Source organism: Endocarpon pusillum, assembly GCF_000464535.1.
Source record: "Endocarpon pusillum Z07020 unplaced genomic scaffold scaffold4044, whole genome shotgun sequence".
NCBI lineage: Eukaryota > Fungi > Ascomycota > Eurotiomycetes > Verrucariales > Verrucariaceae > Endocarpon > Endocarpon pusillum.
Genome location: NW_006916388.1, coordinates 184738 through 212583, shown reverse-complemented (window position 1 = coordinate 212583; position 27846 = coordinate 184738). Strand labels below are relative to the sequence as shown.

The 27846-nt window shown below is 50.0% G+C and overlaps 9 protein-coding genes across 9 annotated transcripts; 5 read left to right on the top strand and 4 right to left on the bottom strand.

Annotated features, from left to right (window-relative positions):
• Positions 1-254: 254 nt before the first annotated feature.
• Positions 255-3697, top strand: EPUS_03331 (uncharacterized protein; the record flags this gene model as incomplete). Its single annotated transcript, XM_007805154.1, has 4 exons — positions 255-1220; positions 1264-1703; positions 1997-2570; positions 3431-3697. The coding sequence occupies 4 exons, from the start codon at positions 255-257 to the stop codon at positions 3695-3697; spliced, it is 2247 nt and encodes a 748-aa protein (XP_007803345.1).
• A 2613-nt stretch (positions 3698-6310) lies between these two features.
• EPUS_03330 (uncharacterized protein) lies at positions 6311-7736 on the top strand (the record flags this gene model as incomplete). The annotated part of the gene is made up of 2 exons (XM_007805153.1): positions 6311-6767; positions 6838-7736. 2 exons carry the CDS (start codon positions 6311-6313, stop codon positions 7734-7736), a joined length of 1356 nt encoding a protein of 451 aa, XP_007803344.1.
• Positions 7737-8401: 665 nt separating this feature from the next.
• On the bottom strand, positions 8402-11258 carry EPUS_03329 (uncharacterized protein; the record flags this gene model as incomplete). The annotated part of the gene is made up of 5 exons (XM_007805152.1): positions 8402-9543; positions 9594-9786; positions 9845-10231; positions 10279-10803; positions 10857-11258. 5 exons carry the CDS (start codon positions 11256-11258, stop codon positions 8402-8404), a joined length of 2649 nt encoding a protein of 882 aa, XP_007803343.1.
• Positions 11259-15365: 4107 nt separating this feature from the next.
• Positions 15366-16757, top strand: EPUS_03328 (uncharacterized protein; the record flags this gene model as incomplete). Its single annotated transcript, XM_007805151.1, has 1 exon — positions 15366-16757. One exon carries the CDS (start codon positions 15366-15368, stop codon positions 16755-16757), a length of 1392 nt encoding a protein of 463 aa, XP_007803342.1.
• A 979-nt stretch (positions 16758-17736) lies between these two features.
• EPUS_03327 (2-methylcitrate synthase) lies at positions 17737-19141 on the bottom strand (the record flags this gene model as incomplete). Its single annotated transcript, XM_007805150.1, has 2 exons — positions 17737-18152; positions 18211-19141. 2 exons carry the CDS (start codon positions 19139-19141, stop codon positions 17737-17739), a joined length of 1347 nt encoding a protein of 448 aa, XP_007803341.1.
• A 487-nt stretch (positions 19142-19628) lies between these two features.
• EPUS_03326 (uncharacterized protein) lies at positions 19629-21404 on the top strand (the record flags this gene model as incomplete). The annotated part of the gene is made up of 1 exon (XM_007805149.1): positions 19629-21404. One exon carries the CDS (start codon positions 19629-19631, stop codon positions 21402-21404), a length of 1776 nt encoding a protein of 591 aa, XP_007803340.1.
• A 976-nt stretch (positions 21405-22380) lies between these two features.
• Positions 22381-22668, top strand: EPUS_03325 (uncharacterized protein; the record flags this gene model as incomplete). Its single annotated transcript, XM_007805148.1, has 1 exon — positions 22381-22668. One exon carries the CDS (start codon positions 22381-22383, stop codon positions 22666-22668), a length of 288 nt encoding a protein of 95 aa, XP_007803339.1.
• Positions 22669-22966: 298 nt separating this feature from the next.
• Positions 22967-23729, bottom strand: EPUS_03324 (peroxiredoxin pmp20; the record flags this gene model as incomplete). The annotated part of the gene is made up of 5 exons (XM_007805147.1): positions 22967-23002; positions 23057-23194; positions 23262-23446; positions 23494-23606; positions 23680-23729. The coding sequence occupies 5 exons, from the start codon at positions 23727-23729 to the stop codon at positions 22967-22969; spliced, it is 522 nt and encodes a 173-aa protein (XP_007803338.1).
• Positions 23730-25578: 1849 nt separating this feature from the next.
• Positions 25579-27504, bottom strand: EPUS_03323 (uncharacterized protein; the record flags this gene model as incomplete). The annotated part of the gene is made up of 3 exons (XM_007805146.1): positions 25579-26978; positions 27043-27178; positions 27238-27504. The coding sequence occupies 3 exons, from the start codon at positions 27502-27504 to the stop codon at positions 25579-25581; spliced, it is 1803 nt and encodes a 600-aa protein (XP_007803337.1).
• Between the last annotated feature and the right edge of the window lie 342 nt (positions 27505-27846).

Sequence of the window (27846 nt, the reverse complement as noted above, 5' to 3'; positions counted from 1 at the left end):
GCGACCTTAAATCGTCAGATTTCCGGCCAAGAAGACTCCTCGAAGTCAGACGGATTACTAGGGGCGAAGACATCGCGATTCGTCTAAGGCTACAGGAAGACCTGGCTCACTTGCCCGACCTTCATTATGCGACTCTTAGCCACTGTTGGGGTAAATCCAAGCATTTGGTTCTAGAACAGTCGCTTCTGTCACAATTCAGGGAGGATATACCACTCCCAGATCTGCCGAAAACGTTTCAAGACGCTGCTATACTCATGGCTCTTCTTGATATCTCATACCTATGGGTCGACTTATTGTGCATTGTTCAGGACTCGAAAGCAGATTGGACAAAGGAAGCTTATTTGATGTCCCGAGTCTATGGCGAAGCCTATCTGAATGTCACTGCCACGGCGTCAAAGAGTGATGAAGAAGGTATTTTTGATCGCGAGAAAAGCCTCCATTCGAGGCCCACCTGCCTACTCGATCTGTCTGGGCCGGAGATTTCAAGCAAACGTTATATTTGTTATAACGCGACTCCATGGCAACAATACGTTCAGGCGTCACCATGGAAGGAGAGAGCGTGGACTTTTCAAGAAGCGCTACTAGCTCCGCGAACGATCCATTTCGCTCGAGGATTGCTGCTTTGGGAATGCGCAGAAGAACGGACGGCAGAGAATATGCCGGGTCAGATCTCAGACAGCAAATTTGCTAGTCGCGAGGGCAATGATCGACTGTTAAAACAGGCGCTATTGGATGATAGCCAGGAGCTTCGTGAAGACACCGACAGACGAATTATCAACAGCGTTGAGGTGAGCTCTGAGCATCTTTGGGAGGACATAGTATTTCAATACACTCATGGTACACTTTCTTATCCCTCAGACAAACTTCTTGCAATAGCGGGAGTGGCACGGAAATTTTGTTCGGCAAGACATCTCAATCCCTGTACCTACCTCGCCGGACTGTGGAAGGAAATGCTCCCAGCAAATCTGCTCTGGCGAGGAGAGGCACACCTGCGCCTGTTCGGCGGTCTCCACGGGCGGCAACGGACCCAGATGTATCGGGCACCGTCATGGTCTTGGGCCGGTGTCAATGATGGACCTATTACGTACCCTATAAGAAGAAAGTGGGAAATGTGGCCAATAGATGTCCTTGATGCGTATGTGATTTCCGACGATGAGCAGATGGGCGCGGTCAGAGGCGGGAGCATCAAGTTGAAGGGCAAATTGTTAAAAGCACATGATGTACGCCCCCCTTTACAAACCCAAAAGCGCACTACGCGGCCAGTTCGAGGAGTTCACTTCCTGGATTGAAGATAGTGATGAAGGTGGGGAATGTTATGGTGCGTTCATCGTACCAAGGGTTCATTCAGACAGCTCAGAGACCGAACCGAGGGTTGCCTACCTGAAGTCAAGCTTGGACGACACTAGAAACCCCGATAGCACGATATGGAGAACTCACATCAGGGATCCACCAGACGATCTAAAGGTCTGGGAGGACCACTTCTTCCTTCCAGTTTTGAGGACAAGAGTTCGAGGGGCGTCCGACCCAGAACTAGTCGGAGAGGTTATCATGGGTCTTGACTTGATGCCCAGTGGTAGAGAAGGGGAATTTTCCCGCATTGGAACATTTGAAATCCTAGCCTCCAGTTCTCCAGCTTTCGTCAATGCACTGGGGTGCAGGTCCGTTCCAGCGGAGAATTATGAGGATTTTGACGGCGTAGACCGGTACACTATCGGCATCATTTAGTTGTCATGGCGATCAGCGGAGCGAATCACAAAAGTAGAGATTATCGCGTCTTTATAATTGAGATATACTCCATGACTATTAGCGACGCCGTTGACAAGATGCGAGCACAGTGCATTGAAGGGAGCGGCTTCTGACGATCGGGAAACCAGGAGCCCCTTAAAGGGAAAGGTGGGAAAGGGAGGATGCTTTTTAAGAGTATGAAGTTGACAATAAAGAGTGGTAGCATATCATATGACCCGCGATGCAACAGACACTGAAAGCGGCGTCAAAGACTGCCTGCACCAGCGCGTGAGACGTACATCCGGCGTATGCTCCTAGGAGTTCCTACAGCTCCTATCACCTTTCGTGAAACTCAAATCCGAACATTCATCGCCATATATTGGATCTGGATCGCACATCTGATACTTGACACCTACAACATACTGCGCTCGGTCTGCTTTATCAGGATATTACAAGTTGACAATCCCGACGAATGGCACCCGCTCTTCGGGAGTCCCTTGCAAGCCTACAGCATCCGCCGCCTCTGGACCAAATTCTGGCATCGCTTGACCGCACCATCATGTGTCGCCTCCGGACGGCTGATTACTCGTGGAGCTCTCGGCTGCAGCCTGGCTCCCGAGCGGAGAAGCTGTTCACTGCCTTCTGAGCGTTCTTCGTTTCGGGCATCTGCCACGCCGTGGCTGATTGGCAAGCGGAAGAGCATAGTACCCCGACAGAGGACATTGGCTTTTTCTGCGCAAAACTTTGCATCTGGAGCGGCCGAGATGGTGGTGCTGGCCCAAGTGGAACGAGTGCGTGAGAAACATGGCCACGTGCAAGTTGCTAGATTTTTCGATATAGAAATTGTAAGGAGAATGATCTGCTTTGCCAGGGTCTTTGGCTTCTTCTTCTGGATGGTGCCAGAATGGCAGTACCATAGACTGCGTGCTTACTTGGGACCAGTACAATATCACCGGAAGATAGAGTTTATGACGCTTACTGAACATTTTTGTTTGACCATTATCTCATACCTTCTTCGTTTGTGGCACTGCCCTACAAAGGTCGAGTCGAGGGCTGGCTCTATCGGCAACAACCTACGACATTTGCCAAGCAATCACTCCTGCCGAGGAAATCATGAAAGGCCCCGAAACGAGTATTCTGCCTCAATGAGGGCCGGGCTAGGACGACTGAGTCGAATAGGGTTATTCAGTGACACAGGGGATAGCAAAATAGGCCTTTGCATAAGAAGTAGAATCCCTGATCTATGAGTTTGTACAATGAATGGTAGTAGTGCAATTTAACAATTTATATTGTGAATCAGTGAATGTTTTTTATGCTTGCATTTGCATTCCGCGATTAGACCTCTTCTGCGAAGTTCAATTTTTTACGAATTGGACTAGCCTATTACGTGTCAGCTAATAGCGAATCAGAAGGGTCCGATTCAGCGAATGATCGGTACGGGAATAACGATCACATGCACTGCAATTTTAGCGTAGATGAAGGCGACACATCTAGCCTTAGGAGGAATGCATTACGATTGCTACATGAATGGCTCTGAAACGGAGTAGAGTGGGCAAACAATTAGTATCAAAATACTCATGAGATGACGGTACCCCCTCTATGCCAGGCCTGATGTAGTCATGCTATATAATCTTCTCAATCTTGACTTTGTACCCAAAATTTTTTAGACTTCAGTCTCCACTAGGTCACAGACGTCCAAAATTAGTCCAACCTACCCAACGAGCACAACCCCTCGCGTACGGTTACACAGGCAATCCGAATCCCTACCCCAGCGCAGATACCGACTACCCCTCGCAAGCATGGCCGCAATGAGTCAACTGCTGAATGGCACAGACCTGCGACTGTCAACACCGAAGAGAACATGGTTTATGCTAATATGAACGTACCTTGGTCTGCTTTTCTCTGCGACTCACAAGGAGGCGGTAAGAGCCATACACTTATTGGTTTCGTAAGGCGAAGTGATGCTGTTTGATGATGATGACAGACAGATCCTGGTGGTACAGCATCTTCTTATTTATACCTTTGATCCAGTCTGTTTGGACACGCGGTCGCAATTTCGATGCTGCATGAAGTCATGTAGCATTGATGGCAAGTCTCCGTCGTTGGTGCTGATTAGAAAATGAAGGACCGTACCCGCATCACTCACGTAGCAGTGCTCACTTGGGATTATTCCGCCCGAGACTTGAAGCTGGGTTATCAATCCATCGTGCTATTGGCCAAGGTGAGGTATCAGAGATCGTCGCCGCCTATGCCAGGAATACACCAGATCCCAAGTCCGTGGACCCAGAGTTCCTTTTCTGGCTTACAGATTTCGCCTCTTCTGAATATCGATATTAATGGAATCGGAAATAATCTGATCAAATTCTGAGTTATTGTTTGCTGATAATAAGCGGAGCTGTCGCAGCAAAAGGTACCTTGGGGGTTGGATATGATGTGAGAGGCAACGATACCTGAAGCCTGGCCTTCCTGGGCAACCTGTTGGAAGAAGCCATGCCAAGAGCTCCCGCTCCGTACATCCAAGCCCTCCACGTCTTTCCCGCCCTCACCCTCGGCCTTGCTGACAGCAGACTACCTGTTGGATTGGCGTTACGCCAAAATCATGAAACGCCATGGCACTACACAGGACCATTTAGTCTGCTTGACAGCTTGTATTGATATTTCCCTAGTATATATAACCCGGAGAAGTGTCGTAAAAGAGTGCCGCATGATGAGGTCTTCAACCCAACATGGTGCCCCAGAAAGGGTGTCATAAGGGTGCCGCAAAAGGATTTCTTAAGAGGATGGTATCTAATTTTTGTAAGAGATATCGTTAGTAAAGAGTAACTAATCTCTTAAGATGTGGGCGCTTAAGCATATAGTCACTGACCTCTCAAACATATGCTGAAAACATAACAGAGCAAGCTCTGGTGGCATTTTGACAGTAAGTGTTTCTGTATTAAAAATTCCATGTAGATTTTTGTTTATGGTAGCTTGGTCATATTACTACTTGGAGATTGGTTTCACGTCCAAAGTTTTTTTGATAGTGACTGTGGCGCCAATCCAATGATAATCCCCCGTACTTAACCCACAACCTGTAAAACAACTCCTTCTCATACAGCATGGACTCACCAAGGAACCAGCCGTGAATGCGTGTATACCTGTGCCAGTGCTGTTGTTGTTGTAGAGAGGATGGTTGCCGCATCAGTCTTCTCTACGCCTGATGCGGATCTTACTTCTTTGGGCATGCCATCTGACGCTGTGAACTGCATTGAGCTGTGCATTGATGATCCCAACAGGATCCGAGCAAAAAAACAAGATAAATGGACATTGGAAATTTGGCGATTGCAGACCATGTCGCTGCCATCAGAAAGAATGACCCAGCGTAGCAATCTACCTTCTAGTTTTCTGGTCCCGGTCGATAACTTTTTGTGGTCGCTTCTCATAACATGGTCACATGTGGAATTCGCGAAGAGCGTAAATCGACTATGCAGCACCTTGATCACCAACGCCGAGCGCTGTCAAGCATCAGGTCGATCATATTTGCCAACTCTATCGTCCTCATGCTATGGAAGCGGTTGTGTGTTCTGACCAAGTCCTCCCACCCAGTGTTGGTAGTCACTTCAGTGTCGATGGCACCAGCATTTCACCGTGGGGACTTGATCTTTCTTTGGAACCATGAGGAGTCTGTCCATGTGGGGGACCATCCCAGTGGTGGTTTCCGGAAAAGCCATTGCCGAAGGTTCACCGAGCGATCAAGATGTATCATTTAGGCTTGAACAATGATGGTAGTGCAAAACGGTCAATTGCAATGGATTGAAAAACTGCGAGGGGAAGCTGATACCGCGCAGGCAGCTGATATTGAGTAAGGGCGACAAAAACGAATCTGATGATACTGTGCTTTACCCAGAAGGCCAGCCGTTTGTGTATCAGGAGGAAGTCATGGGGATAGTCCGAGGATGTTTACCGTACGTCGGCTTGATCACCCTAATGTTGAAAGACGACCCGTGGCTTTTGCGCACAATAATTGGGAGTTTGCTCCTTGTTGGTGTGCTTGTATGATGAAAGATTGGAGAGAATTGTGATGGAGACGCCTGTAGAGAGCGACTTACGGTCAAATGGAGCAAGCTCTGCTGTGCTACAGTGCAGGTAGCGTATGAGCTTTTCATCGAGCACGAGCAGTCAATTGTCTCGAATGTAGCCAAAGGGCAAAGAGAGATTGGAGGTCACCAAGTTGCTCCTCACAGCTGCGGAAGTCTTTGATCCTTTAGAGCATTACACTCTTATTATTGCCAGGGAGATCATCTGTAAAGGTTATACCAAACGCACTGAGATTAAGCTCGCTGGGACACGTACACGCTAACTAGTTAGCTGTAACTATGGGTGTAACCATGACGACAATGTCCTATGCACAAGATAGGCACTGGCTTCCCATCTGCCTTCCCCAGCCGCGGCGCAAAACCGCCTCCCACCTTCCAAACAACGAACGCTTCAAGGCGAATGCGGGCTATATAAAGCCGATTGATCTTGGATACTCTTCTTTCGCGATGTAGACTCGAGGAGAAGATCCGTTCGAAGTACCACCTTCGTCCCTGAAGAGAATTACAAAATGTCGATCTTTGTGGATCAACCTGCGGCAGCGCCTCCAGACTCGCCCTTGACCCTCGATAGCATCGCCAAAGTCCTGGAGGCGGATACCAAGGTCAAGCTTGCGGGGGTTGACATTGACGGTCGCCTAAGAGGGAAGCTCATCTCCAAGAAGAAGTTCCTCTCGGTCGCAAAGGATGGCTTCGGCTTCTGCAGCGTCGTCTTTGGCTGGGACATGGACGACCTCACCTACTTCCGAGAGCTGAAGATCAGTAACAGCGAGAATGGATACCGAGACATTGTGGCCAAGATCGACCTCTCAAGTTTCAGAAGAATACCATGGGAAGATAATGTGCCGTTCTTCCTCGTCAGCTTCTACGATCCAGACACTGATGACAGGCTGAGCGCATGCTCACGGGGACTGCTTGCTAGGATGATGGAGAGCGTGGAGAAGCAAGGTTACGGAGCGATGGCTGGAGGTATGTCGCAGCCATCAAGAGGCCAATGGGCAGATGATCGAGTGCCAGCTCCAAGACTTACTCCATGCAGCTGAATATGAGTTCTACCAATTTCGTGCTCCGCCAGATGATTATCCCAACAAGACGACGCTCAATTCTTCCAGCACAGCTTCCTTCATCCAAAAGAACTCACCGCATACTCTTCCCCATTTGACCGAAGGCATGACCGGCTACTCCCTCACCCGCCCGGTCCACAACCAAGCCTGGTACTACGACGTCTTCACCGCTTGCGAACGCTTCTCCACCAACATTGAAGGCTGGCACACCGAGTCCGGACCGGGCGTCTTTGAAGCAGCCCTTGAATACGGCGAGATCAGAGACATGGCCGACCGAGCCGGACTCTTCAAATACGTAGTCACGAGCGTCAGCAGCCGACATGGCATAACACCCTGCTTCATGGCCAAGCCGCAACGTGGCCTCCCTGGAAACAGCGGCCACATGCACGTGTCCATCGTGGACAAATCCGGCCAAAACATGTTCTACCGCGGCGACGAGGACCCCAACCCGCCGTACGCAGATCTCGCCTACGTTTCCGACCTTGGCCGCCACTTCCTTGCCGGCATCCTCTCAGGGCTCGCGGACGTCATGCCCATCGTCGCTCCAACCATCAATTCATACAAACGCCTCGTCGAGAACTTCTGGGCCCCCGTCACCGTCTCCTGGGGCCTCGAACACCGCGCCGCCTCGGTCAGACTGATCGCCCCACCCATCGCCTCACCCAAAGCCACCCGCTTCGAGATCCGCGTCGCGGGCGCAGACGCCAACCCCTTCCTCGTGCTCGCGGCCATCGTCGGCCTTGGCTGGCGCGGCGTCCAGAAGAAACTCGAGATCCCCGTCCCACCGCTGGGGAAAGGCGAGGATGTAGGTGGTGCGAGTGATCACGGGGAGCGGCTGGCGAAGAACCTGGGGGCGCGGCGACGGAGAGGATGATGCGGAAGGGAAGCGTGGCCAGGGAGGCTTTTGGCGATGACTTTGTGGAGCATTTTGGTGGCACAAGGGAGCATGAAGTTCGGCTTTGGGAGGAGGCGGTCACGGATTGGGAGGTCAGGAGGTATATGGAGATGGTGTAAATAGAATACTTGCACTTGTAGATTATGGCTGTGCGTCGGATGGTGAGCGAGGATTCATGTTACCTTGGGTTGACAGTGACACCTCATGAACATCAGTACCGACTTGAAGGCATGAAACCTCACTCGATCATGAATGCTTGAGGAAAGAGAGATCTGGGTCTTTGATTTCTATTATGTTAACCTCCCGTGTGAGCTTTGAATCACTGGTGTCTAGGCCCTCTAATCGTCAGAGAAAACAATGAACTCTGATCCATTATCTCATTCGTCAACAGACGCAGCATTAGAAAATATATATCCAACACTTAGAGAAGGTCGAGCGCAGGTCGGCTGTCCTGCCTCCTTGTATACGTGTGCCTTGCCGATTGACACAAGGAAAAAAACACCAATGACAAAGCCAAAGAATGACAAACACCTCCTTCCGATCTATATCGCTAAGACGCCGACCAATCAATGCTCTATATGTAAAGGTTTTGCATGGAGAGAATGTACGAAGAGAAAACAAGAGGCAACGATCTCGAGTGGCGACTACCACGAGAAAGTCATCAACGCCGGATTCAGCACGATCGGCAACAACAGATGGCTGCCCGTCACCGTGGCCATGGGGAGGATGGCGACGAAATCCTTGATGCGCCACGAATAGGGGATGTAGCTGCCCGTGGCCAGGACGATCATGCCGGCGATGCCGAACAGCGCGAAGCCGATCGAGTACTTGAATTTCTTGACCACCTTGGGCACCTCGATGAAGAAGTTGGAGAACTCGGCCTCTTTGCTGGTGGCGCCCCACGTCATGTCGATCTCGAACATGTGAGACAGCAGGGCCTGGGAGACGTGAAGGGAGAGCCCGCCGAGGAAGATGGCGAGCATGAGGATCCATTTGATGTTTTCCAGGAGCGAGCCGAAGAAGGATTTTTCTCCGATGCGGTACCGCATCACCGCAAGCGCGATGTTGCCGAGCCCGTTGAAGACGATGACGATGCTGAACCACACCTTCCAGCTGTCGATGTAGTATTTGTCTAGGTAGCCGTTGAACCAGCCGATGGCGAAGTAGTTGGCCGTGGTCATGATCCAGGCGGCGCCGATGGCGTAATAGGTGCCAATGTACGAGATGATGGTGATTTTGGAGGTGAAGCGGATGTTGGAGAAGAGGAAGCGGCGGAATAGAGGGGTGAAGGGGCCCTTGTAGATCCATTTGCGCATTGGGTGGAAGAGGAGCTCGTTGCAGCCGTAGGCGTATTTTTCCCAGCGTGCTAATTCGTCGTACACGGTTAGGGAGACACCTTCTTTGAAGCCTTCCCCGGCCCAGGAAGCGAGGCGGATAATGTATCCATCGCATTGGAGACGAAGTGACATGTCGAAGTCCTCGGAGACGTGAGATTCGGACCAGAACTTCTCGTAGCCGTCTTCGTCAGTGTACGACACTTGTTGGATGGCGGCCCAGCGAAGGATGGCATTGTGGCCGACGAAAGGGGCGACGTCGCCGTTGGCGACTGTATATTTGATGGCTGTGTAGATCAGATTGGTGAAGAAGGTGATGCCGTTTTCGAAGTAATTGTTCACCACCTGCATAACGCCAGAGGAAAATTGCATGATACCAACATTGGGGGATTGCTCCATTTCCGACACGGAATCGAGGAGGCAGTCGGAGGGAACACGAGTATCAGAATCGACTGGAGGATGTTAATTGTGACAATGGAGGGTGGAAGGATAAGATGCTTACTCAAAAGGATGTAGTCACCGATACGGATATTGCCATCAGCCCATGCACGTCCATTTTCCTCGAGGACCTCCTTGAGGCAGGTTTCATAAGCTTGAGCTTCATCTGCTTGAGACCAATCTTCGCCTCGTTGATAGCGTGCAAGCTTTTCTTCGACATTGCAAGACAACATAAGACCGTAATTCATGTTGGATGCCTATTCAAGCAAGATCAGCCATCTGATGGAAGCATCTTAAGCCTCGGCTTCAACATACCTTCTTGAATTTACCGCGACGTAAGAATCCATCGACACCATGCTTAGGACGAGACGTCCATCCAATTGAGTGATCAACATAGAATTCGATACGGGCTTGTCGTTCTTCTTCGCCAAGGAGTTGCAGACCGTCGTCATTGATAAACATATTGGCCGATCCACCCTGAAGCTCGTAGGTGGAGATAGCTTGCTTGATTGACTTGACAGTGGGAGCAATGACAGATGCAAGACCTTCCTTATAGACAGGGCACTGCACAGTAATGTGTGGTAGGGTGCGGTTCTGCAGCCGTGGCGAACATTTGGCGGAGTAGTACTTCGAATTGAGCTGCATTTGACGCACAGGACCAATGCATTGGGCAATGCAACCAACAATGACTTGGGCAAAGAACTGCATCTATCAGCTTGGAGCCAAAGCAAGGATTGTGAACAACGTACCAAGGTGAAGAAGACCTGTACCGGGGTGAGCAGAACGAAAGCCATTCGAAGGTAGTTTTTGTCAACGATCGTCTCGATGGCCACCGCACGAAAACCAGCACCCAACATGACGACAACGATGACCAAGGTGAAGGCCACGAGGATGGTATTCATCAAATTTGTCGGTCGCTTCTCCGGAATGATCTCGCCAGATTCCTCGTCTACCTCAAACTCAGTCACACGAGGAGTCTTCTTCTCATTGGTGTCCTCCTCTTCTGTCTGCTCGCCAGTTTGCCAAACAAGTTGCATGAGTTCAGCCTCAATCGACTTGGCTCGTTCCAACAAATGTGCCGGATCATCGTCCCAGACAACGAGTAGAGCTTCTGAAGCAATGAATGCAGCAAATTGATGTTTTCTCGCTCGAGGAATATCATCGATTGTGGGAAGGATCTGGACTCGAAGACCGTTCATGAGCGGTACATCTATCGCGTCTGGCGACCAGGACATGAAAGTCTTGATAACCCTCGAGTTGACGGTCATGGCTACCTGTTGACAGCGTCAGATACAATATCACTGGCTATCGGCACGGTTTTCTCTACCTGAACGTTCAACTCGGCACATGCCATGGCCAAAACCGAGTTTGCCAGCTGTGGTGGGCATGCAAGATAGTGATTTCGAGCCTTTCTCAACAGCACACCTTCGCAGTCCCCGCTGCTATCGCTGACCCAGAGATGTGAACACTGTTGCTGGTAGAGATAGTTGACCATAACTTCATGTTTGATATCGTCGATGAAGGAGCTCTTGTTGCTTCGTATCGATGGAGCAAGAGAAGCTCTTGAAGAGCCATATCGAGAATCTCTGGGTGGAGCGTTCATACTAGACTGTTGTGAAAACTCTGCCGGACCTGGTTTTTCCGTCATGACAGTTGACGACTGTCGTGGTGAAGCAGTAGCTGCAGGTGGTGCAGGCTTGCTCGCTTTGAAGTAACTTCCCAAACCCATGATGATGCCTGTCCTGAGTATTGAGAGTTATGGCGAGCAGGACACGGGGCAGAGGTGAATTGCGTCGACAACTAACGGATTTCCACCACTTCAATGGAGTGAACGAATGTATGCAAATGATCTGTAGCGAGTGGGTAGCCGACAGCGAGGTGAATTAATCCAAGCGAGAGACCGATATCCAACACCTAGGCACCTTCCAATAGCGAGTGACAACAGAGTGAGGACTTCAGGGGTACGTCAACGAGAGACTGAACAGTTCGCACGAAGGTGGAGCTGCTGGGAGGAAGACAAGATAAAACCATACGACGAAACGCGGAAAGCTGAGCAATGAACGAGATAGTGTAAGTAGAGAAACAGATATGGCAAGGAAGGCGGATCAAGCAGACGGTCCAGACAAATCGGTCTGGGTTCCGCAAGGGGAAACACAACAGTGGCGCTGAAGGTATCGAAGAGTGCAACTTAGCGTCTCGGGTGGGTATCTACGTAGTAGCTGTTACCGTCAGAACATGGCCTCCCAATACACTGGCTGAAGCTGAAGGGGCCAGGCAAAGGTCATGCAGCTCCTGCTTGAATGGCTTCCCAGCGCTTCCGTGACAGATCGCCACATCCTGCTGATAGATTCCCAACCAGATTGGATGACAGCCACGTTGGCCAGGGAAGATTAGCGGAAGGCTTTTCTGGATCAGCTAACTAGACATGGTACCGAAGCGAGTTAGCAAGGGGTCGATGACATATCAGAGTTACTACGTATTTGTCGAATCACAAATTTGTTGGTCCCCTGTCGAGTGGAGCAGATGTCCGCCACGAGATAGTAAAAAGAACCATGTCCTGATTACCGCTTCGGGCGAAGCTTTAATGATAAGCTCCTCAAAAAGGACTAGACTGGTTGGCAGAGCTTACTGCATAGTACTACATAGTACTACGTAGTAAGAACCCTGTAATCAGCCCCACCGAACTCTGTTCCTGAGCATCTTCGCCAATTTACTGGTGTACCGACAATACGGCACTGGCTGGAGCTAGTGATGCGGTAGCAGCTATATATGGGTGGCTCAAGCGACATCAAAGCATGATGTGGCAAAGACTAACTTGATCGGTCTCTGGCGAAAGAAAGGAAGATAAACAAGGTTCTTTGACATCCCCAAATGCCCGACTGAGACATGCACGATTAGTCTTTCTACATGATGGCACGACATGGCAAATCTGCATGGTAGCTCCAAGCTTTCGTTGTTGTTGGTGTCAGCTCCATTGCTCTGAGACGTCATGATATCCCATAAAGCCTTCCTGCTCTCTTTCTGATGCAGAAAAAGAGTTAGGGTGGTGTGACAGCTGATATCTAGACAAACTCTGGGGCACTGTGCATGCATTAATTACCACCCTTTCACCCTTTCACGACCTGTCGTACACCCCACACAAATGGCGAGCCCATTCGATGTGTTCGACCTCTGACTCTCTTGCACATTTCATCGGAAGAGATCTTGCGGGAAAGTCTCTGCGGAACCGATCTTGACCACCGACGTGGCGTCAGCTTGTTCGCGATCAATTGGTCCAAAACTTGATAGATAGCATTGACCATGATAGAACCTGGTCATTGTTTTTGGGTAGGGAGAGGCGTAGAGAGGGGGAAATGGGCCCAATGATCACCGTACTCTCTTTAGTAGTGGTATCGTGGAGTCCCCGACGTGGGATCACCACATGCTATGAGTTTCAATTCCTTTCCATTAGATGGGCATGTAATTCAACTTAGAGTCTGGAGGTTTTCATCATTATAATGGCATCCCAGTACTACGTCTTAGGTTAGTCTGCTCAGTGCTCATACTGAGCTGGGCTTACTACGTATCGGAGGAATACCCTGCAGAAGCCCTGCATGAGATGACTCGTACTATGTACGTGGTAGTAGGTGCCTACTAGATGCCTGCAGAGACCACTATCGATTATCGATCTTCTCAACAAACTTTCCGTCTTTTCCCCGATCCCCGGGACTGGGTACTCAGAGACAGACATCACTCCACTCAACCTGCACTTTGGAACATATTCTCCGCAGATCGTTCTGATCCTCGAAAATGTGCGTCCAAGGCCCCATCGTGGGCACGATATCAAGCCGCCTGTTCAGATTTGGAAGACCAACGATGATCCAACGGGCGGAATACGGAAGACAGCTTTCATTTTAGATTACGGCGAAGTCGTCGGCGGCCAGTAGGAGAAGGCGATCGCCCCTTGAGATAGTCGAGTGCAAATGATCTGCGATCCTTCACCGTATAGCTAATGCCAGAGCGAGAGAAAGTGACATGGCTAGCCCATCTTGAGGTTTGTCCACAACACATATTCTCTCCATCCGCTTAGAAGATATGCATTATATGCAAAAGCTACTATCTTGGAATTTGTTGCTGCGTTCGGTTATTGTGTGCTATCATATCTCATGTGCTATCATGCTAAGGATGGATTTGCTGAGGTCAGGAAACGAAGCGCCGCAACCTAGTACGTAGTAACTACTAATTAGTTAGTAGTATGTCACTGGGTGCCGCCGGAAAGTGCATCCCTTTCTACCCAGGTTTAAACTCTTGACGTTCTCCTTCTTGAGCCTTCATGCATCCACCAGCAACATTAAATCAGTTATAACATATCCTAACAAGATGCATAGAAAACACTGTCAGCATTTGAGCCAAATCTATCATGTCAGTAGATTATGAGAGGATGGACTCTGGTCCATAGCCATTTCCAATCGAAGCTTGGCATCCACACGCACTATGCTATATCAAGAAGGATCTGTCACCCAAAGGACACACATCTCAGCGGCACCGAGTAGCGGTGGCTGGTGAGGAAGACTTGTCAAACTCTATTTGGTCGAGAGTTTCCAAGATTTGAGCCAGCTTGGAGTCAGCTACTACGGTACGAGTCCCAATGGGTTCATTACTAAGAACCATCCTGTCCGACTAAATCGTGCTGTGCCTTCTCCTCGCTGATCATCTGCAAAGCCGGTTAGGAGTTTTCATGCATGCCCAAAGCCTTCTCGAAGGTGATGAGTATCACATAATTTTAGGCATCGCCTACGTGGCATTGAAAGCAGTTTACTAGCATCTGCTTGGGTCTGACGGTTGGGAAAGGTGTGTCACCCTGACGGTACAAGCCATCGAGGTAAAGTAAGCACGAGAAAGAATCTTGATCACTGGCAGCGGCCAAGCACACCGTCCCGGCATGCGAGAAAGACAACGGGAGCTGACGCGATTGGCGACACGTTCCAAATTCTTACCAAACTAATAACTACTATGGTAGCTGGTATAGAACCGCAACCTTCCAGCCCATCTCAATCCAAAGGACGAGGCCGTAAGTATCACTATTAATTACCTACAACCACAAACGGATGCTCAATCGGCACAACCTAAGCGGCTTGCGATGTATCGGCCATTACAGGTACCAATCAGCAAATTACCGGCACTGCCACACAATCAGCGCCTAGGCACGGTTGAGACATGGATCAAAGACTTCTAAGTTCTCGGCATCAAACTAAAGGACCAGACTATCAAACCTACAGATATTGTCTTACTATTTGCTCTAGCTGCTGCAATGTTATCACTCGTCTGGTTGAACATCCAAGCCCCCACCCCCTGTGGAAATTACATTCAATCCTAGCGACTAGGCAGGCCTGTTGATCGATACTGGTATACTTCCTAACACTACAGCATCCGAGACCCACGCAATAGAGTTCCTGGAAGTGACAGATTCAAGCTGCTAGAGCCTGCAGCACTGCATTTTGTTGTCATATTTGAGACTTCAATGTAGATGGGCTGGCCTAGACTAGATTCATCCAGCTCGCCAGGTGAAATGGCCAAAGCTGAAGCAAGTCGCCATCTAATATACCACCCTCGATCTGTCATGAGCAGCTTCCCCGGTCCGGATGTGCTTTTTTCCAGTGGAATTTTCTCCTTTTGAGTTCGTAGCTTTATTGACATCAATTCCTTTCATTCGGGGATTGCCATTTCTTTCATCAGCTTCCTCCCTGCCTGTCTGGCATTCCACGCTCGTTCCATCCACATTCGCTTCGTATAAGCCTGAAATTGTCCACTCGTTCTCGTTCTAGAGCAGGCAATTGGCGCCCAAAGGCATTGCAAAATGGACCAAGGTCACCAAAATTACTCTATCCCAGGAACAGCACGAAACAGCGGTACCTCTACACCACAGAACCGAGCACATTCTCCAGAGAATTATATCGAGGATATTGCTCCCGTTCCTAATCCATTCGCTTCTCCTTACGGCTCCAATGCTCAATCAACACGAACCTCTTCAGCTGCGCTTCATCAACAAGGTCTCTCACAACGATACTTCCACTCCCGAAGAGTGAAGAAAGGCGAGGTAGAGAAACCATGGACAGCTCACAAAGACCCTCGTGAGAAATGGGTCACCATTATCCCGCTGATCGGACTCTTCCTCGGCCTCGCCATCTCGGGCTTCCTCATCTATGACGGCCTCCGTACAGTCGTCAACCATGAGTACTGCCCCATCCTCGATGAAGACTTTTCCAACGGTCTTGATGAAAACATCTGGCTGAAAGAAGCCGAAGTCGGTGGCTTTGGCAACGGCCAATTCGAACAAACCACCAACACCGACGAAAATATCTTCCTGCAAGACGGCATGCTAGTCATCAAACCCACCCTCCAAGACCCAGCCCTTATCGAACAAGACACCATCATTGATCTCACCGCCGAAGGCATCTGCTCCTCCGAACTCTTCGAAAATTGCGTTGTCGCCACCAACACCACCAACGGCACCATCGTCAACCCCGTCAAATCCGGCCGTCTCTCCACCCGCAACGGCGCCTTTATCAAATACGGCCGCATCGAAGTCACCGCCCAGTTGCCGTCCGGCGACTGGCTCTGGCCCGCCGTCTGGATGTTACCGCGCGACTCCGTCTACGGCGAATGGCCCCAATCAGGCGAGATCGACATTGTCGAAGGGCGTGGCAACAACCACACCTATGAACAGGGAGGAAACAATATCGTCTCCTCGGCTCTGCATTGGGGCCCCAACCCGGCCAACGACGCCTGGTGGCGCACCAACGTCAAGAGAAATGCCCTGCACACCACCTACGCCTCCAAATTCCACACCTTCGGCATGGAGTGGAGTGAGAAATACCTCTTCACCTACATCGATACCCGCCTCCTGCAGGTCTTGTATGCAAACTTTGATATCCCGCTTTGGGAACGGGGAGACTTCCCTCTCTCGGATTCTAACGGTACTCGCCTCGTCGACCCGTGGTCTCAGACCGGCAATGTTGCTACACCGTTCGATCAAGACTTCTACCTGATTCTGAATGTGGCGGTTGGTGGTACGAATGGTTGGTTTGAGGACGGCAAGAGTGGCAAGCCTTGGGTTGATGGTTCCCCAACTGCACGCAGGGACTTCTGGAACACCCAGGATAGCTGGTATCCCACTTGGGAGGAGAATGGGCAGATGAAGGTTAAGAGTGTGAAGATGTGGCAGCAGAAAGGGTATAACGGCTGTTAGATCATGACAAGAGTTAAGGTAGAGGACGGGTCGGGGGAGGAATATAGATTGCGTTGGTTTGTTCTGCTCTGCTTGCTTGTCGCTTCGTCGGGAAGAGGAAGGTTGTTCTCATCGGTCATGGAGTCCTATCACTGTCTACCACTGTATATACCAGTACTTCGCATCCATTTTGGTGTCGATTTCGGGCGGACTCTTGGGAAGAACGGATGGGAATGGGAACGGTTCGGATGAGACAGATAGATAAGAGGCATCCATCACGTGGTGAGACTGTCTCTTTTCTCTTTTCAGCAGGAGATGATCTCATCTTTGTCGGGCATACAAACCATGATACCCCAAAGCAATTCATCAGCACTATTTACGTTGTAAGTCGCTTCGTTGTGAGATGTGATCACCCCTCCACAGCCCGGTGCGTTCACTTGTGGTGTGCTCTTCACGTGTCTCTCGGCCCGCAACGCCCATCGGGCCTTGATCTAACTGACCTGGCCTGACCTGACCAGCCTAACTTGGCGAAGAAGAATCCATGGCAATGGCAAACTCAATGGGCTCGCTCCATCCTTCCACCCAATGAACTATACTTTGTTTCACTTGTATGTATCAGGGTTACATACCTCGTCGTTGTCGCTGTCGCTGTCGCACGCATCCTTTTTGTTTTCTGTCTTGCTGACCTACTCGAGTGCCACTGTACCGTGCATTTAATTCTCATGGAATGAGCACCCGAGGGGAATGCAACTGTGTTATAGAGTCATCAAGCAGATATCTAGGCTGTCCAAGCCGGCAGACCGACGACTTTATTCTCTCTTCATGCTTAGCTGGTGTGGTGACTGTGTCTGATGCAGTTATGTACCAATGATGTTTGTCTGCAGCCTGGTGCAGCTGAGGTTTGCTGTACGCGATGATGTTATGGCATATTGAAACTCCTAGGCCATGCTCTTTCTTATGTCTTTCTCCTCTTCTCTTCTCAACCACACCACGTATCTACTCATCTCACCATCGCCATCAGCCCCGCCAAATTGATACTTTTCGGCCTCTCGATCGGTAGACCCAATGCCCGGTCCCAGATCAGCTGTGCCAGCGGCCCTAGCCCTCGACTTACGCCAAATGTGACGGTATAGTACAATGGATCTCTGAATCCATAATGATGAAACAGCACACCCGAAGCCGAATCCACATTCGGATGCGGGTTCTTCGTCTTGCCATGCTCGGTCAACACGCCTGGCGCTATCTCTGAGTTCTTCTTTACAAGCCGGTACACAGGGTTGTTGGCGATGTCCTCTCGTGCATCGGCAAAGTCAATTAGAGCTTTGAAACGTGGGTCTGGTTTTCGGAGCACGCCATGACCGTAGCCGGGAACGACTTGGCCCGCCCGGAGGGTCGACCAGAGGTAGTCCTTCACGTCTTGGTCGGAGAAGTTCTCTCCGATGTGTGACTGCATCTTGAGGATCCAGCGGAGGACTTCTTGAGCTGCGAGGCCGTGGAGGGGGCCGGCCAGACCGAGGAGGCCGGCCGAATGAATATGAGAGGAAAGGGTCGGAGAGGGCGGAGCCGACGAGGTGGGTTGCATGTGCGGAGACGTTGCCACCTTCGTGGTCGCCGTGTAGGGCTAGATAGAGGCGGAGTAGATCTTGGAAGCCCTCGTTTTCGGGGCCGCCTTTGCCGAGGAGGGAGGCGAAGTTGTAGCTCCAGTCTTGGTCTAGATCAAGATCGGCGGCGGCGGCGGACTTATTGAAGATTGTTGCGGCAACGCGGGGGAGTTTGGCCAGGAGGGAGATGGAATCGTCAAAGGTGGGTTCCCAGTATTGGGTTTTGTTTATACCTTCGGCGTAGGCTTTTGCAAAGACAGATTCTGCGTTCAGGGCTGCGACGGCGCAGGCTAATTGTGTCATCGGGTGGACTGATTTGTCGAAGGCTTTGAGCATCCCGCTTACAGAGGCAGGTAGTTTGCTCTTCTCGGCCAGCTCACGGGATAAACCACGGACTTGGTTTGTTGAGGGGACTTTCCCCGTAAGTAGAAGCCAGAACATTGCCTCAGGCAGCATTTCTGTCCCTGAAGTGCCCTTTGGTAATTCTTTCTGGCAGTCTGCGATGGTTCTTCCGTGGAATCTGATTCCTTCATCCGCATCCAGGACTGACCCTTCCCATACCATTGACTTCAATGTGCGCATTCCGCCAATGACCTGGCCGACCAACACATCTCCTATTTTCTTGTCCGCATGTCCTTTCACCTGCTTCAGCAGTTCTCGCTTCTCTGGGATCACTTCTCGAAGGGTTGTCTTGAGATCGGCTTCGGAAGCAGACGAAATGCTTCGAATCGATTGACGGACAACTGTACATCTTGAAACTGTTCTGACAGCTCGTAGCACCAGTCGTGGCGCTTGTAGAGCCATTGGTGTTGGCTTGACGCCGCACTACACTTGACCGCTGACTTCGATCGAGGGGAGAGAAGGTAGGCGCCAGAAGTGCGGCTGCTTGTGGCCCAGAGAGTCTGTCCAATATGGCGATAGGGCAGCAAAGTACCAGCCTTGCTCCCGGCCAAGTAGGTAAAACGTTCCCTCTTTTACTCGCCCATCGTCATTCCAACTGTGGAGCAAGAGGGGCTTCAAGTTCTCGTGAGCCGAGGCAAATCCGGAGCCAACCTTTTTATCTCCGGGCTTCCTCTTTTCAATGCATGGTGGACTCTAGATCTATTGGCTTCAAACTTCAGACCGTGATGCGAATCTCAACCTCCGAGCATATCTGATCTAGAGTGTGAGTCTCTCCAATGACTTCATGGACTTGGTTTGATAGGGAAGAACCATTGTCTCCACAAGCTTTTCCTAGAGTCTAGAATCTCGTCTCCTTCCATTGAGGACTGGATCAAAAGAATTTCTTGTTATGCTGCGGCCTCGAGTGCTGAGGCTTGCGCCCTTCAGAAACCCTGTTCGAACTTGTTCGCCTGCTCTTACAAGGTCGGTTTCTATCAATCTGGCCTATGGAGATCCCAAGGTCAACCCATTGGCATCGTTCGTCCCTTCTTCGAAATCTTACCAGCTGCTACCCACTGATGCTAAGGCCGGAGCTGCTGAAGACAAACTGTTTGACCAGCAAGTCCAGGATGTCAAATCATGGTGGGCTAGTGACCGTTTTGAGGGCATCAGAAGGCCCTACTCCCCAGAGGATATTGTCAGCAAACGGGGCTCCATGCTGCAGACTTATCCCAGCTCCGTAATGGCTCGAAAGCTGTTCAATCTTCTGACCCAGAGAGCGGCTGCAGGAGATCCTGTCCACACCATGGGTGCTATTGACCCGGTTCAGATGACTCAACAGGCGGAGAACCAAGAAGTTTTATATGTTTCAGGATGGGCATGCTCGTCTGTGTTGACTACGACCAATGAGGTTTCACCTGACTTTGGAGACTATCCATACAACACCGTGCCAAACCAGGTCCAACGGCTATTCAAAGCACAACAGTTGCATGATCGCCGGAACTGGGATGAGCGAAGAAAATTGACGCCGGAGAACCGCAAATCCACTCCGTACATTGACTACATGCGACCTATCATAGCCGATGGTGACACAGGCCATGGTGGTCTATCTGCCGTGCTAAAATTGGCAAAACTTTTTGCCGAGAACGGCGCAGCGGCTGTTCACTTTGAAGATCAGTTACATGGTGGGAAGAAATGTGGGCACCTAGCTGGCAAAGTGCTTGTCCCTGTTGGGGAACACATTAATCGACTCATTGCAGCACGCTTTCAGTGGGATTTGATGGGGACGGAAAATCTTGTCATTGCCCGCACCGACTCAGAGAGTGGCAAGCTCTTGAGTAGTGCTATCGATGTGAGAGATCATGAATATATATTGGGAGTCACGGAGGATACGGAGCCACTGGCGGAGACTTTGCAAGCCTTGGAGCTGAATGGTGCTTCAGGTGCAGATATAGACAGTTTCGAAGCCGAATGGGTCAAAAAGCACAAGCTTGTCACTCTAGATGAAGCTGTTGAAACTCATTTCAAGTCGGAAGGCATTGAAGCTTCGGAATATAAAGCAAAGGTCGCCGCTGATCGCAACATGTCTCTTTCGAAGCGAAAGGAATTGGCCCAACGGTACTTAAAAACTCCTGTTAGATGGTCCTGCGATGTTCCACGTACGCGGGAAGGTTTCTACCATTATCGTGCCGGACTTTCAGCTGCAACCAAACGAGCTATCGCGTTCGGACCATACGCGGATCTACTATGGCTCGAAACAGCTGACCCAAGCGTTTCAAAGGCTGCTGGCTTTGCTAAGGAAATCAGGGATGAGCTTCCTAAGAAAAAGCTTGTCTACAACTTGAGTCCTTCGTTCAATTGGATGGGACAAGGATTTGACGAGGCTTCGCTGAGGAACTTCATCTGGGACCTGGCTAAGCATGGCTTCGTCTTGCAATTGGTCTCGCTTGCTGGCTTGCATTCAACGGCAACCATAACAGCCGAGCTCTCGAGAAAGTTCAAGGACGAGGGGATGCTGGCATACGTGAAGCTTGTACAAAGCCGGGAGAAGGAGCTCGGTGTAGATGTTCTTACTCATCAGAAGTGGAGTGGCGCTTCCTATATGGATGGTATCTTGGGCTCGATACAGAGCGGTAGTAATGGAAGCAGAAGCATGGGAGAAGGGAACACAGAGAAAGGGTTCTGAGAACTGGCCTAAGTTGTGGTGGTTAGGGAAAACATGGCTTCAACTCAGCGGCTCGATCAAGCACAGTCTATCCTGCGTCTCGGCCTTCGTCGATTTCGAGAGAACAATGAATGCTGGGCGGCAACAGAATTGTTTAGACGGTAACGAGAAAGCTCGGTAACCCCACTGTCATTACAAGCAAACAGCTGGCACCGAGATCATTTCAAGCTTTGGGTTGTTACTACTCCTCCTACCATGTCGCCCCCTTTTCTTGTTTTGAAAAAGCAGAAACACAAAATGGCGGTTAGTGTCAGGGTTGATTATGCCTGCGTCAGGTACTGGGCACCCGCACAACTACACTATCCCAAGGCGCAAATGACCAGAGTTTAGGGGGCGTGATGGGTGATAAAATTCACTCAAGGCCCAAGGAAGCCTGTAATCACGGAGCGGGTCTATTACCAGATGGCTCACGAATCTTCCGTTTATGGGAGGGCCGGGAAATTTCGCTTCAGCGATGAGTCAATGATGCCGTGAAATGGAGCCTCTGGCAGAGCAATAAAAACAGCCTAGGCCATCGAGACGCCTGCCCGAACGCGAGGAAAGGGGACACAATTGGCATGGGAAACGGTTGTGGATATGGACCCACTATTCAAGCTATAGCTCAGTCTCAACGGCTTTCCTAGAGAAAGCAATCGGGTACCCACCAAGCCCACATAGAAGCCCAACCGTTCCACGAGGACCTTTGAGCCCGCTTCTGAACTTGAGCACCTTGAGCACCTTGACCACATGGTCCCCTGCCTGTCTCCGCAGCCTTCCTATATAAGCCCTCTCCTCTTCCCTCCCTTTTCCCATAGCATTCCACAAACAAAAAAACAACACTCAAAAAACCACCAGCACTGTCAATCAAATCTCACAACGTCCAACTCAAAACCCAAACAACTATTCCAACGCCCTCCAGAGCACTCACATCAAAAACCACCACATCCAAACCACCAACATGCAAACTCCTACCGCCTTCCTTATCACCCTCCTCCTAGTAGCGTCCACCCTCCCTGCTGTCCTCGCTGCCCCTATCCCAGCAGCACCAACAACAGCACCACCAGCGCCAGCCAACAGAGAAGACGACATCGTCACCCTCCCCGCCACGCCAGGCGCGGATACACCGAACACATTTGAACCGGGACCAGTCCAGGCAGGAAACGAGAACAAAGGAAAAGAAGTCCTGGAGCGTGGGCAGAGCGTGCCGGAGTGGTTTGGGGGAGATAAGAAGAAAGGGGGCAAGTGAGTAGACAGATCTTTTTCTTTCTTTCTAGTGGATGAACATGCTGAATTTGGGGGTTCTCAGGTGCAGGTTTTTGGACCGGGCTTGTCTTGGGGACCTGTTTCCGAGTGGGAGTTGAAGATGTTGAAATTCGGGAGGGCGTCAAGGTCAAGTTGGATTTGGGATTCGGATTTTTTCATGGGCTTTTAGGCGTTGGGTCGTCGATATGGATGGGTTGCAGTTTTGGAGGTTTTTGAGAGGATGGGAAGTCATGGACTCTGTCTATTGGGGGGTATCTGAGTGTTGTGTCCTGTCTTCACCTTCAAAGTTTTGCCATTACAGCCTCTGCGCCCGAAACCTGATTTCCAGCGTCAGTAATCATGTGCCGTTATGCCTTTGCCATGATACGTACTGTGACGTCCTTCCCAGGCTCCTTTTCCGCATACACCACCTTCCCGTGGTCGATAATCATGGCATATCTCGCTGTTCGCGGACCCGTCGTCCAACCTAGTTCCGTCGAGAACTTGGTTTCTGGATCGCTTAGGAAGAGCTGTTTGGCTGCAATCAGCGCCCCGCTGTCGTCTTCTTGAGAAGTGTGCAGTGAGAAGAAAACGTACGATTTCCTCTTTGATTCCATTCGCCTTTGCCCAAGCACTCATCACCCAAGCATCATTGTATGCCAGCACCGCCACTATATCAACACCCTTCGCCTTGATCTTGTCCAAATTCTCAATGTATGCTGGAAGATGCCTCACCGAGCAGCTGGGTGTGAATGCGCCTGATCCACCCCCCAGATATTCAGCTTGCAAGATCGGATGGTAGAGTCCCAATTTGGGCTACGGGACTGACCAGGCACCGCAAAAAGCACGACCTTCTTGTCCGCCCATTCTTTCGATGCGTTATAGTTTTGGGGAATACCGCATGAGGTGATGCCGGCTGATTCTTCGGTGTATGGGACGTAGCTGGGTGGGGTGGTGAGCAAACCATTTCTATCAGGGAAGTGGGGGGTTTCGGTGGAGGGGTACAAGCACGTACGAGAATACGACACCTTCTGGGAAGCTGTCGCCTTCTTTGAGGGCAGTCATTGTGGTAAGAAAGGGATGTGGAATGTTGACACAATTCGAGACGAGTCTGGTCACGCAGGGTTTCTTGCAAATGATTTGTTATTTGAATGCAAGTGTCACTTCATGTTCTACGTTGACAGATGTCAAACATAAGCTATTTATCGGTCCGGAGGGTCCTCTGAGGGCCGCGGTCCGGAGGTCCTTTTGGTCCCCCAACAGACTTTCACAAGCGTGCCCGAGGCCTGGCGCAACAAATATTGCCCGTTGCAAAAGTTGGCAGTTGCTTGGCTCATCCTTCAAAGCTGCTGCTGCTCTGGCTGTTCATACTGAATCCATAAATATCAAACAGAATAACACAAAAGCTATATCATTCATTGGCTGTAGATCTGTTAACCTTGGATTGAGCTCGCTTTTCTGTTATAGAAGTTCAAATATGGGAAAGTAGATGAAGTTTTGTGTGTAGAAGATGGATGTATTTCCAATTATAGATTGATATAAGTTTATAATGTTCGAGATCCTTGCATAGTTCTCTGTAGGTGCGTGAGTCACTAAAGGAGCTGCAACACTTTTGCAATGGGCCATATTTATTTGCGTGCATGGCTTATAAATTTCGTGCTAGCCCTGGCTTCAAAGTGAAGGACGATGACATCGACCTCGACGTAGTCAGCCTCTAGCTTGTGCGCGAAGACTCTACATTTGCGGATGCGCAAACGAAGGAAGAGATACGCTTTCCTTCGACCAGTTTCTAGCCGAGCAGATTACAAATCTTCCATCCCGAGCACACGAGGCTCTACAATGGTACGAGAGATTGCCGAAGAAAGACCAGGAATCCGGTTGGTCTGAGGCAGCTGTCATCAGTTCTGAAGTCAATGAACGACACAGCAAGAGTGAACACGATCTGCAGAGAGCTTTAAGATACTCAGTGTAGAATATCAGCGCAAACCGCGCCAAATAAGCGTGGCGGAATTGAGACCCAGACGAGTACAGAAATCTAGTGCTCTGTTTCGAACAAGATTTCAGGTTTCAATCTAAACTCTGCGGGGGAGGTGCTGCCTTTACTGTCGAGCAACCGGGATGCTGCATAAACATGAGCACAGGTGACCGGAAAACAAGTAACGATAGATAAAAGTCAACCAAGGGGAGTAAGAAGATCGTTGATTGAGAGCTCGCGGTGTTGACGCCTTTTATTCACTGCAATATTCCAACTATTGTTATCAATTCTTCTCACCTTTTACGGATAAGTGTTGAACATCCTGCAAAGACCCAATCCATCAACGATAGATCATACGCAACCTCTTTGACAACAATTCCACGGAGATGGATGCCCATCCCCTCTCTCAAATTCCCAGAACGAGACGCTCAACATATGCTCCTGATGATCAGCTCCCATTCGTCTTCACCCAAATCCTGGCTCTGTTCAGTGGTCTGCGCCTGGACGTGAGCAGCCCACGGTTGTGAAGTTTTGCCACTTTGCGCTGAGTTACTAATAGAGTCTAACCCCAGAGGAGTGTAAATGAGCAATATGAGTTGAGGCTGTGTATTGGATTGAGCCACGGAGTCATCCCTTGAGCAATCTTTCAGAAGGTAAACGTTCAACTGAGAATGCAGTCTACTTCTGAAGTAGAAGGCTCTTCGGGGAAAAGGAGGCCCAGAGGAAAGATATATAGCTTCAGCCTTCTTCTCGCTGAGAATCATGTCTATAATAATTGGAAAATGGAGGAGTCGGATCTTCACTAATATTCTATGAGACAAACAGACTAGCAGACTCATTAGCTTCAGTGCTACACTGCTCGGTTAAGGTCTCTGTTAAGGGGAGGAGTTCAAGGAGAGCATCGCCTGAAGTGGAATTTGGCGCTTGGACTCATTTTCTCTAACTAGAAGAAGGCGAGGAAGAGGCCCCCTTTCCTTTGGTCTCTTCCTGCTTTCTTGTACTCTTTTGACGGTCAGAAGACGGGACGTTAGGCTTTTCGGCCTTAACCTCACCTGGTTTACTTCCAGCCTGTGGACGACGAGTAGGCTTGTGTAGGGTTTCTTCAGACTGATTCTTGCCTTTCTGGGTTGAGGCTGCAGTAGAACCAGAAGACTCTGAAGCAGATTCTTTCGCTTTAGCCTGTTGTTGCTGATTTTGAGCTTGTGGGCGATAAGGAAGCTCAGACGGAGGCCGTTGACTCATAGCCTGTCTCGGCTGACCTCGAGCTTCTTGGCGAGAAAGTGCCTGCGAAGGGGTTTGTTCGGCTTTAGACTCGCCACGCAGGTTCGGAGGGCCTGCAAGGCGGGAAAGCGGTGCGTCTGGGGCCACAGGAGCCTGTGTAGTCCTTTTCTCTTTCTGCTGGCTTTGAACTCCAGCATGGCGAGGGGACCTTTGATCTTCTGGACCGCTTGGGTGAAGAGAATAATTTTGAGCCGTAAAACAATCTTGCATGCCTATGCTGATCAGCCTTGCAAGTTCCTTTAACCCGTCTTTTCCGACGTTTCTTTCAAGTTGCCGCCAAATTTCCGGCCCGAGCTGTGAGCGCATCTGTTGCTCGTTTACTATTTTTCTCAAAGGGACAGCGGCATCTGAAGGTCCCGCACTTTCTCCTGTCCCCCTTGCTGACCTGACTGGTGGAGAGCGCCACGACTGCGCCCTTCCAATTTCCCTGGTTCTTGTTGAAGTCGAAGTACTTGAAAACGTCATTGCATTCTGATTGGTCTCGACAGCGTTTATCGTTCTCATGGCTGCGCGACGAAATGAGTGGAGAAGTTCTGAGCTGGGTGGATAACGCTGTACCCGAGCACTGGGGCTGGTCCTCACAAAGCGGAGAACCGCGGCCGCTGTGGATCTCTCATGGTCATTCATGACGACCATCATCGCTATTTCAGGTTTGTTGGCCTCCTTGGCTATCTGACACAGATCGGCCAACCAGGTCTTTTCTTCCATCAAATCATGTGCTGGCTCTCCACATACCGGGGGCACCAACCATAGTATGTCCAAACATAGAACACCCAAAGACCATACATCTACTGCTGTAGTCACTTCCGACGCCTCCGCGTACATTTCCGGCGCCAAGTATTTGAGGGTCCCGCCAAATGTTTCTGACTCGGGACGTCCAAATCTGGCGACACTGAATCCAGCGAGGACGAAATTGTCGACTTTGGTGTATAGAATGTTCTGAGGTGTTATATCACGATGTACAACCATGACATCCTTACTGTGGAGATACTCCAACGCTTCAAGCATCTGAGTCAGGACGGTTCTGTACCAGGGCGGAATTACAAGAGTGTCTTCTGCTAGTTAAGTGTCAGCATCTGCTAGGCCGAGGAAGTTTCCGTCCAAGCAGTGGTCTACACATACAAACTAGTCCTCTCTCATCAATTGTCCTGTTCATCAAGTGCTGAAGCGTGTTTTCATAGTAGTCCATAGGCAGTTCCAGCGTTCCCGATTGCTGTCTCCTTACGTGACGGAAGTTTCCGACTTTGAGAATGTGAGGCTGCTCATTTTGTAAGCCAATTTGTATCAGTAATTCCATTTGCTGAATGCTATACTTACTCCACCTTGGATACGATGCATCAACATGGCTTCCTTTTTGACCTCAAGAATTTTTTCGTCTATGTCTTGGTGTTTTACTTTCATTTTGTATATTTTGACAGCCAAAAGTCGTCCTTCCTTCTTTCCTTTCTTTATTTCTTTCGCCTTGTACACAATCGCAAAATCTCCTTGGCCGAGCTCCTCTATGTACTTGTACTCCAGGTCATCTGTGAGCCAGCAAGGGCGTGACGATGGCAAGACATAAGGACGTTGTATCTCCATGGACATTTTTTCAAGGGTGGCATTGGGGGGATATTCTGAATGGTCAGCGCTGAAAATTCTTTTCGATCGTTGCCTTTTGGAAAGCGCGGCTGCACCGTCTCTTCCTCGAAGAAACATATCCATGGGCTGATGAAAATCTCGACTCTAGTAGCCGTGAAGATACAGTTTTTGGAGCTCTTGTGTGATCTGACCTTGTGAGCAGCGACCGAAATAGGAGATTGGAAGTATACAAAGAAAATGTGCCAAAAGAGTCACGATTCTGGGCGGAGACGCAGCCTTGTCCATCGGATACCACGCTACCTACACAAGGTGCTAGAAGTATTGGATCAAGTTAATAAAATTAGATCT